Source organism: Sinocyclocheilus grahami, unplaced genomic scaffold (assembly GCF_001515645.1).
Source record: "Sinocyclocheilus grahami isolate Dianchi unplaced genomic scaffold, SAMN03320097.WGS_v1.1 scaffold8.1, whole genome shotgun sequence".
Taxonomy (NCBI): domain Eukaryota; kingdom Metazoa; phylum Chordata; class Actinopteri; order Cypriniformes; family Cyprinidae; genus Sinocyclocheilus; species Sinocyclocheilus grahami.
The window spans coordinates 1,229,635-1,240,413 of record NW_015505187.1 but is presented as its reverse complement, the minus strand read 5'-3'; the positions used below and the strand labels follow the sequence as shown (position 1 = coordinate 1,240,413).

The following is a 10,779-nucleotide window of genomic DNA, read 5'->3' as shown; positions in this document are numbered from 1 at the left end:
ACCCGCTTGAGGACACATGCAGGCCCATGTGTCATCTGAGCCTAATCTGCCAAGAGCTTCTTCCTAGTTGTATCTAAAGAAGAGGATGCTCAACCACAATTTTATTTGTTTTAAAGCAGCAACTAATTGGTTTATAAACACAAGTAACATGACACGTCCATAAAACTAACAAGCATATCAATTGTCTTCATAAGAGTGTGAGCAAGGTCATCTGAGGCATCAGACTTACAGTCAGCTCTGAGCGCTGTGTTAAATGGATAGTGCAAGCAGTTGACAGTAGCCACTGACTTCCATATAGAAATAAATACTATGGAAGTCAATGGCTACAGTCAACTGTTTGGTTACCAACATTCTTTAAAATACCTTATTTTGTGTTCAACAGAAAAAAGAAACTCACACAGGTTTGGAGCAACATGATGGTGAGTAAATGATGACATAATTTTCATTTTAGGGTGAACTATAACCCTTTAATCCACAGTTGTCTTTATACAAGGATAAGATTTAAGGATCTATCTATCTGTCTGTCTGTCTCTCATCTGTGTTTTGGATATTCAGGTAGTTTATTGTGGTTTTTACACAAACACAAATGTCAAAATTATACAGCTTCTTATATTTTGTTTTGTTATATGTTGGCAATAAATTCCTGGTTTAAGGTGGCACTTGTCATGCTGTGACTGGCTCAGAGGAGTTCTGTAACACACATATCTCGAAAAGTAACAACTGTAAATTTCTTTAAAACCTGTACAGATTCTACAACAGATTCTATTTTTTTTTAAAACCATGCCCATCACAGATGTTTTATAAAGAAATAAACATTTTATTACAGAAATACAACAAAGAACGAATAATAAACAATAAAATAGATTTGGGGTGTGCTATATTGAACGTATTGCAGTATATTTCGTCTGTCCCTTGCATTCCATTGCTGGTTGTGATATTAGGCCTTTATGTAAAAAAAAAAAAAATTACAATTTACAATTAGTTTTCTAATGAAAACATCCTTATAGGAAGACCTCAATGTAAAAACAAACAAAAATTAAAATTAAAAATTAAATTAAAATTAAATAATTACATGCAGCGTGGATTGTGATATAAACATGTGTCTGGCAGATCTCAACAAAACAAACAAATAAACAACAACAAAATAGCCAGTTGGCACGACCTTAAGAGAGCGCTCGCACATCTGACCACGTGATACGATTCCTGGAAAGTTCCTGGAAATTAGTCTTTTGTATACCAGTCTTTTTAAATGAGGATTAAGTAGTTAACGACGAGCGCACACACACAGAGAAAAAAAGATTAGTAAGCTAAATCAGTCTAAGATCACTAAACTACTGGATAGAGTAATTATATGTGTCCTGCTCGCTTGGCGCGCGTTGTAACGCGTTTGGACGCGCGGTGCGCCGCGGTGCGCTTGCAAACAGTGCGAGACATATAGTGTCGCCTTTTGTGGAGTGTCGCTCCCGAAAGAATCAATGCAAATACACGGAAAAACGCGTCCCGATCTGCTGAGCATCAGGGGGTGCTGGTCGTTTGACAGTGAGCCGATCAGTGTTTCCCATTAATAATAAATGATGGGTCTAAATCATGGTGCCATTGAACGTCTGTAACGTGAAACGCGCTGGACTTGATTGCTTATTGCTTTCACTTAGACAAAAGGTAAGTGCTGTGCGCTTTCTCCGACTGTCACCTTTCAGGCTCAAATATATATTCTGCTTTATTTCCTCTGATTCATTATGTCTCATATAGCAGCTACATCAAACAATTCGTGCATTTAGAAGTAACGTATCTTCATTTACACGTTCAGGAGAAAATACACTCGTTTATCTTATTTGTCACACTATCATTTACCAGGAGCTGTCAATGCAATTTCCTAGTAAAGGCAGTTCTGCGTATTTTGCCGTCTCTCAAAGGCAGCCTTTGTTTTTATTCCTCATGCACGTGCGCAATGAGCCATTCACACAGAAGACGGACGTTTGTAATGTTAATGAGGCTTATGAAGATAGTCATTTCGCTCTTTTATCCAATTAAAAACAACAACAGAACAAATAACCGTAGCTGACCTTTGGATTCGTCAGTGGAGATTAACACGAAATGGCCACTTTCATTTATCACTTTATGAGAGTATTTCAAATAACCAATTAGAAATGAGCTACAGGGGTGAAATGTCATATGTGAGCACCACCCTCCCGAGGTGACAGTAGAGGATTTAAGACAGTATAAAAAATTAAGGATTTAGAGGACAAAAACTATTTTAAGGTAAGACGAGAAATTTCGTTTCTGACTTAAGACTACAACCCAGTTCCAGATCAGGATAATGAATGTTAAATGACAGAACTGGTATCACTACTGTTTAGTGTGATAGCTATATAACGTTCACACAAGCTTTTCATTTATGTGTGTAAAAAACTATAAATACCATGTCTGAGTAGACGGGAAGGGATGTAACATTTTCCATTCTGCTGGAGACACAAATATTGAACAAAACAGGACAGTGTTGCTACGCTTACCACAGTTGTGTGAGTGACTAACACACACTCTTTCGTTTAGCTGTTTCATGTTTTTGCATATTAGTTTTTTTGTTTTATGTTATTTTAAATGATTTTTAACGTCTCCTATACGGTGGCCTTATTGAATTAAACGATTCAAATGAAATGAGGGTGACGTGGGATGACATAATTATTTTGAAGAAGTACATTTGATTATACTACAAATGCATGCATGTCCACCCCTAGCTTCTCTCAGGTAATGTGGAAGATTGTAGCACAAGCACTCCTTGTAGGCCTACTTGACATCAATTTACACGGTTTTATGCAGCTGACAAATATGGAAATATTATATCAGGGTTTTAAAAAAAACAACACAAAAAACAAAACATGGTTAAAAATCATCTTTGTGTTTTCAGATCGGCGCAGCCAAACAAAATCCACGGACGCTGTGGAAGACTTCTCGCATGTTTTGGTCGATTGTAAGAGTCAGTCGTCTTTGAAGGATAATTATAGACATTGACTGGATGCAGAACGCCGTTCTCCAATGACCTGTCACTCATCCGACTCCACGGAAAGCATCGAGAATGAAAGGAGATCGCAAACCGAAACCCAAGTCGCGGAGTCCGACCAGAGTCGCATTGCCACTGCCATGAGAGACCTTAAAAACACTGGTAAACGTTTACTGCTCGTTTCACTTACATATTCTCTTCATTTGCTTCTGTAACTCTCACTGAATTCATGTTGTATGCAACACAGCCACAGGCAGTGATTCATATAGTTCAAACATAATTATCATAATGCGTCAAATTTGATGTTAAAAGTGATAACAGTCTATTTTAAAAAGATTAACCTTCTATATAAAATTTCAATAAAATGTTTAAAGGTCGTTTTGAGTGTACTTTAATCTCATAAATCAAACTAGCAGCAGGTCTACACTATATCATGCTTTTGGCATGAGTTTGTTGATATATTCAAAGCAGATATGAATTCATTTTATGAATGTCAAATAGTTGAAAATGTTGTTTCAGGACTGCTGTTAATGTTTTTATTCATTTGTGTGACAATTTGCATCTGGTGTGTTGTTTCGGGGCTGTTGTTTGAGCAGAAGATAATAATGAAAATATCAGAGAAGTGAATGTCAAGAAAAAAGTATAGGCTATGTAAATCCAGTAATTATTTTTTACATTAAGGGGCCATTTTCACCATGTTTGGATTTCCAGGGGCATGTTTTTTTATTTTATGAATCCATTTATTTTCTATTAAATTATACAGTTTTTCATTGTTGTATGTCAGTATTTGAATTTAATACATTAATTAATCCAAATAATTAGATGTAATGTATGAAGTGTAATTAAGATTAATTAAACATAAAAAAAGAACAATATCAGACATTACAAATACAAAAGTTTTTGCAATTGCATTTTCCCCCCCACATTCCACATGAATTCTGGGGGCATTTTTGTCACTTTCTGTGGCATTTGTCCCACAAGCCCCCCTTTCTGACCATGATATGAAGTATGCGAGTGAATATAAGTTGGAACTATGCGAATTTCCTGACAAAGCTTTTACTGTTTACATTTTCTGTTTGCTTTTTGTGCAACAAAAGAGTGACATTATCATGTCTATGAAGCTTTTGTTCTATTTCCTGGTCTGGCTGGAACATTTGTCCTCAATGGTTTGCGTCTCTGTCACATCCCTTTCTGGTTTCAAGTGCATGAGCAAATTTAGTCAGCACTGCACTGTATAAAAGAGAAACACAACATAAAGTCATTATGATGCTGCAGCGAGATCCGTTTGTAGGTTTGTTTGTTGCTGAGAAAAACAATGGGAGCAGCTTTTGGGAACATCTATCAAGCATCCTCCATCAAATATGTCAGATACTCCCAAGACAAATAGTCAGATGGTCTAGTTCAGTATTTCAGGGAAAATATGTCATTTATGTTGAAATTTCTGCCGTCTTGTTTAGTCTTGCTACGCCACAGTTGCCATAATGTTTTCAATTAACATTCATTTAACAGCTCATTTCGGAAGTGCTTGGTTTCTGCTGCATTATCAGATGTGAATTAGCTCTTTAAATCAGGGCACAGTTGAGAGGTTGAAAGACATGATGCATCCTCTTTTGAAAGCCAAAATCTCAGCAGTGACTCCGAAAACTCCTGATAAAACAACAGCCGAATAGCCAGGATATGACTGTAGCTGTGACCGTTTTTGTAAGCGTGTCTTTAGAGGGACATGTTATGGGTCTCATGTTACACAAGCAAGAGACTGAAACAGATTCTGTGGAAGAGGATACGTATATGACCATCTCTGTGTCTTCTTTTCTTGGAAGCAGGCTGGTATTGGGGCAGCCTGACAGCCAATGAAGCCAAGGAGATCCTGCAGGACACGTCAGAGGGGACATTTCTGGTCCGAGACAGCTCTCAGAGGGACTACCTCTTCACCATCTCCGCCATGACATCTGCGGGACCCACCAACCTGCGAATCGAATACAAGGACGGCAAGTTCAAGCTGGACTCCGTGGTGCTGGTCAAACCCAAACTCAAGCAGTTCGACAGCGTCGTCCATCTCGTGGAGCACTATGTGCAGCTGTCCCGGACATCTTGTAAGGGCAGGACTACCCCTCTCGCCCCGTCCAATGGCACCGTGCAGCTGCTGCTCACGACTCCGGTGTACACAGCCACACCATCTCTGCAGCATCTGTGTCGTATTGCCATCAACAAAACCACACGGCGGGTACAAGAACTGCCTTTGCCGAACCGGCTGAAGGATTACCTGACAGACTACACTTATAATGTATAGAACCAGATGGACAATGTTGACCATAAGTGCTGAGGTTCTATGGATCATAGACCCAGTGATAATGGGGTGCTGATGTCCCGTTTAGGATCATTTGCCTGGGATCCCTCATCTTGTGCCCAAGGATTACTTTAAAATGATAGTTCACACAAAAAATAAAAAATCTTGTCATTAATTACTCACCGTCATGATGTTCCAAACCTGTTTGAAGATATTCCATTTTTGTCCATATAATGAAAGTCAATGGGATCCAAAAGAACACTGTACTCCATTGACATTCATTGTCAACATCAACATTTTTCAAAACATATTCCATATTTTCTGTTGTCAGTTTTGGTGAGTAAATAATGACAATGCAAATTTCTGGCTGAACTATTCAGAATATCATAACAGTGTTAAGTGTCCTTCATTGTGCACTTAACAAGTTTATGGCCTGTAGATGGATATTCTACAGTCAATTTTTAATGAGCGACTGAGCAGTATCTGTGAGGAGCATTGGCCTGCACTGACATCTGTGGGTTTCTACCTGTAGTACGCACATCAGATAAACAGGATGCCTCACGGTGTGACCATGCGTCACTTTTAAAGGAAGAGTTCACCCAAAAATGAATAGCTCAACCTTAAACTCGATGTTCTTTATTCTGTAGAACATAAAATAAGATATTTTGAAGAATCCTGCAGCTGTCTTTGTCCATATATTGAAGTCAGTGGTGTTCAAAAAGTACACTCTTAAAAATTCCAAAAGGAGTTTTGCAGTGATTCCATAAAGGAACCCTTTTCGGTCCCCCAAAGAACCTTTCAGTGAACAGTTCTTAAAAGAACAATTTTTTCTTAGTGTGAAGAACATTTTAATACTCTAAAGATCCTTTTTCCACTATAAAGAACTGAAAAGGTTCCATGGATATTATAGGTTTTTTGTGAAAACATACAAATTATTTTTATTTTTAACATGAAATAAATCCATATGACTCATCTGGCATATTCCAAATAAGGATTATTTACTCTCCAATCACTGATCAAAGCACACAAACGCAGACCACATTAACTATGGTGGCACAATCATCCACTGATGTCAAACCTCATTGGGATGTTAATTGATGTTTGAAGCATTTTCTTTTATGTTCCACAGAAGAAAGCAAACCATATGAGTTTGAAACAACATGAGGGTAACATGAGTAAAGGATGACAGAACTTTCATTTTTGGGTGAGCTATGCTTTTATTGCAGCTGGTGTCTGAGATGTTCTGCATCCTGTGTTTGAGACATGGGAGTTTGAAACTGTATGCTTTTTGACTATGTTTTATTTGCTCATTATCCATGTTATATTTTTGTACTGTAGTCATAGATGATCATTTGATGTCATGGTTGCCCAAGGAACTGCTGGGAACTGGCAAGTACCTTGCAATATTATATACTGTATACCCCAATACATGTCATCATGATAACGTAATACCTACTGAAAAATTACATGGAAAAAAATAGCCCTTTTAAAGCCATTTTTCAAACAAAAAATGTATTCAACATATACGCTACCATTTGAAAGTTTGGGGTTAGACTGTTAAATACTTTAATTCAGCAAGGACACATTGAAGTGAACAAATGTGTCAGTAAAGATATTAATAATGTTACAAAGGATTTCCGTTACAGGTAAATTCTGTTCTTTTGAACGTTGAAGAATCCTGAAAAAAAATGTAGTGCAGTTTCATCAAACATAATTAAGCAGCACAATGATTTCTGAAGGTTTATGTGACATTGACGACTGGAGAAATGGCTGCTAAAAATTCACCTCATCACAGGAATAAATTACATTTTAATATATTATTAAATAGAAAACTGTTTGAAATTTCACAACTTTTTTGCTCTATTTTTGATTTAAAAAAATCAATGCAGCTTTGCTGAGCATAAGAGACTTTCAAAAATATTGGAAAAACATACTAATCCCTAACATACAAAATTTTGAATGGCAGTGTATATAAAAAAACCTCTTAATTTAAAAGCTCAAACTTGCTTAAACAGGTCCTCGCCATTCCCCAACATTTAAGGGTGCGTACTTTGCAAATAAAATATACCACCGGCTTAGTATTTTATTGCACATTCTGAACCAAGAGGTAATTTAGCAGCATGGTTTGTTTCAGCTATTGTTGCATATGGTCAAGAAGTATTGGCCTGTGTTAACCCTACCTCAGGAGGGTGTCGTGATAAACCTGCATGCTGATTGGTCGTATTCGGACAATATTTGATTCTATACTGAATCTTAATTTTTGACACAGACCAAAAAAAAAAAAAAGACGTACTAGGTCAGAAGCTTTTTATTCTCTCCTTACTGCTATTTGTGGAGAGATTATAAGAAAAATTGGATTTTCCTCTGAAGTTCCTCACTAATCTGACCTCCTTTCTATTTTGGTTTAATGAAACATACATAATTTTATCCCTTCAAGAATGGGTCGCTCAATGTATTCTATTCACCATTGTTCTTGGGTGCTAAATTCCTGCATTTTCTCTCTATGCTTAGTCTTTCAGTTAAAGCATTCGAATAGTATTGTCTAAAAAGCATTGCGCTAAAAATGATTACAGGTTGGTGCTTGATTTTGCCATTATTTTTAAATTAAGAAGTTCCTTATTTAATATGACTTAATTTAATAAACCAATCTAACAGAAATTCTTAAATCATTGGGAAGCTGATCTCAGATCAGCATAAAAGGTAATTCTGCCAACATCTCTAAGATCCAGTATACTATTGTCAATATTATTCGTCGTCTTCCTTGAGGACATGGTATATCTAGGGTAGTAAGTCTGATATGATCTCTTTGCCACTACAAAATTCCACTAATATAATTTGACAACATTGTGCTGCATCATGGGGTGAATGGATTGTCTCCTAAAAAGTGAGAAATAAAAGCAAGCATAGCTTTAATTTCTGTTCTGTGTGTTCTTTGGTAATGTCTGATAGAGGACTTGGGAAATATGATTTCATTAAAAAAAACAAAGTTAAAAAAATAAAACAAAACAGCGTTTGTTTTCTACAACAACTTCACTCTTTTATTTCTGCCCCAAAATGAGCCAATCATGTGCAGAACAGATAATAACACCCATCATCAAGGTCACACACCCACAACCTGGCAACCTCTCAAACCTTTAGTAAACCCACATCCTAAATGGAGTTCTGGTTTCTAATGTTCTGAAAATATACAGATAATCCAAGTGTATTTGGTGTTTGTATGGAAATTGTTTGTTTGGTTGTTTAGAAGATTCACTTTTTAATCCAACAGTGTTTGCAAGAATTTTGCATCATAATATTGAATTTATAAGTATTTTTGTTGTGTACATTTTCAGGCGTTTTTCTTTGAAAGTGTTTTGTCTTTGCCACCTGATTTGGAAAGTTTCACTCCCAATTTGCCCAGTCCATTTTCCATTTCTACAGCTTTTCTTGTCCCCGCCATGTTTTTTTTTAGCTTGCACCAAAGCATGGAAATTCTGAGTCAACAATTTGAGTCACTTCATATTTTCCAGGGATTTTTAGAGTGAATTGTGTGTACAAAGGCTGTATATTTGCAGACGTTTCATCGAGAGGCAACCGGCTAGCCGATCAGTGCAAGAAAGTAACTATTTCTCTGTTAAATATTGACACCGTTCCCAAGAAAGAGCTGCTAAAAGCAGGAGTTCTCCTTGTCACAGCACAAAAGAGTTGTTTAGTCAAAGATAACGTGGAGATAGCACTGTTTTCCAGGTAATCTAAACTTCATTGGATTTTACATGGAAATTGGATGTAATTGACCCCACAAGTGCACCGTCACAGTCACAAACACATTTAAGTGTTGGCTTCAGCATGTTAGAAGAACAGCGTCATCCTATCCAAATTACTACAAATAACTTAATGTTTAAAGTTACACCAACAAAACCTGACATCCTATATATATATATATATATATATATATATATATATGTGTGTGTGTGTGTGTGTGTGTGTGTGTGTGTGTGTGTGTGTGTGTGTGTGTGTGTGTGTGCGCGCGTCCGTCCGTGTGTGTGTGTGTGTACATCAATGATTTCTTGCAGGACTTTTTAAAAATGTTGTACCTAAATTAAATGTTATAAAGTGTTACCTAGAATACATAATTTATCTTTATGAATTTTTAAGACATAAATAATTTTGTGACTATGATAAGACTATGATATTTTGACATCTTTTGACAAAATGTATATATGATATTTTAACCTTTGTGTTACCATGACAATTTTCATAAATTATAGTATAATTTTGATGTTTGTGATAATTAATAAGACCAATGATGATGATACATTTAATATATGATATTTTAACCTTTGTGTTACCATGACAATTTTCATAAATTATAGTATAATTTTGATGTTTGTGATAATTAATAAGACCAATGATGATGATACATTTAATGTGTTTATATTTTATTATTATGTTATATATATATATATATATACACATACATACATATACTGTCATGAAAAAGTTAGGTCACTGAATTCCATGGTTTTCTGTATTAGGAGGACATCATAAAAAATTATCTGGTCCTTGGCAGGTCTTAAAATTTGGAAAATAAAACCTCAGATGAACAACATCACATTATATATCACACTGTGTTATTATTTAATTAACAAAAATTAAACCAAAATTGAAAAACCCTGTGTGACAAAGTAAGAACATACCCTTTGATTCAGTTGCCTGTAGATCCACTTTTAGCAGCAATAACTTGAATTAATCATTTTCTGTATGACTTAATCAGTCTCTCACATCATTCTGGAAGACTTTCGTCCCACTCTTCTTTACAACGTTTAGTCTAGTTTATTGAGGATTGAGGGCATTTGTTTATGCCCTTGATTCGTTTATTTTCAGCCGTTCTGTTGTAGATTTGCTGGTGTTCTTGGGATCATTGTGCTGTTGCATGACCCAATATTGGCCAAGCTTTAGCTGTTGGACGGATGTCCTCACATTTGACTCTAGAATACTTTGGGATACAGAGGAGTTCATGGTCGGCTCAATGACTGTGAGGTGCCCAGGTCCTGTGGTTACAAAACAAGCCCAAAATCATCACCCCTCCACCAGCATGTGTGACTTCTGGTATGAGGTGTTTGTGTTGAAATGCTCTTTAGGTTTTCACCAAACGTGGCATTATGGCCAAACATCTCCACCTTGGTCTCATCTATTCAAAGGACATTGTTCTAGAAGTCTTATGGTTTGTTTAGATGCAACTTTGCAAATCTACAATGTGCTGCCATGCTTTTTTAGATAGAAGAGGCTTTTTTTCTGGCAAGCCTTCCAAACATGCCAAACTTGTCCCATATTTTTCTAATTGTACTGTCATGAACTTTATGGTTTCACTTGTTAGCTGAGGCCCGTAGTCTGCAGTGTAGTTCTTGGGTTTTCTGCCATTTCTCTGAACATTACGCGGTCTGATCTTGGGGTGAATTTGCTGGGACGTCCACTCCTGGGAGGATTGGTGTCTGTTTTGAATGTCTTCCACTTG

At 36.5% G+C, this 10,779-nt stretch overlaps 1 protein-coding gene across 4 annotated transcripts; it reads left to right on the top strand.

Moving 5' to 3' along the window:
- The first annotated feature begins 1,216 nt into the window (after positions 1 to 1,216).
- On the top strand, positions 1,217 to 5,480 carry LOC107590271 (suppressor of cytokine signaling 2-like). Of its 4 annotated transcripts, none has more exons than XM_016278995.1 (3): positions 1,217 to 1,659; positions 2,906 to 3,160; positions 4,822 to 5,480. In XM_016278995.1, the coding sequence occupies exons 2-3, from the start codon at positions 3,034 to 3,036 to the stop codon at positions 5,286 to 5,288; spliced, it is 594 nt and encodes a 197-aa protein (XP_016134481.1). In that variant the 5' UTR covers positions 1,217 to 1,659; positions 2,906 to 3,033; the 3' UTR covers positions 5,289 to 5,480. The 4 variants fall into 4 exon arrangements, with proteins under 4 accessions (XP_016134481.1, XP_016134457.1, XP_016134474.1 ...); XM_016278971.1 differs by having other exon boundaries at positions 4,819 to 5,480; XM_016278988.1 differs by lacking the exon at positions 1,217 to 1,659 and adding an exon at positions 1,872 to 2,259 and having other exon boundaries at positions 4,819 to 5,480.
- Positions 5,481 to 10,779: the final 5,299 nt, after the last annotated feature.

Bases quoted from the DNA above. Each gene is read 5' to 3' on its own strand.
- LOC107590271 (XM_016278971.1), top strand. From the start codon at position 3,034: ATGACCTGTCACTCATCCGACTCCACGGAAAGCATCGAGAATGAAAGG. The intron at 3,161-4,818 runs GTAAACGTTTAC...TTTTCTTGGAAG, and splicing joins GAGAGACCTTAAAAACACTG to CAGGCTGGTATTGGGGCAGC.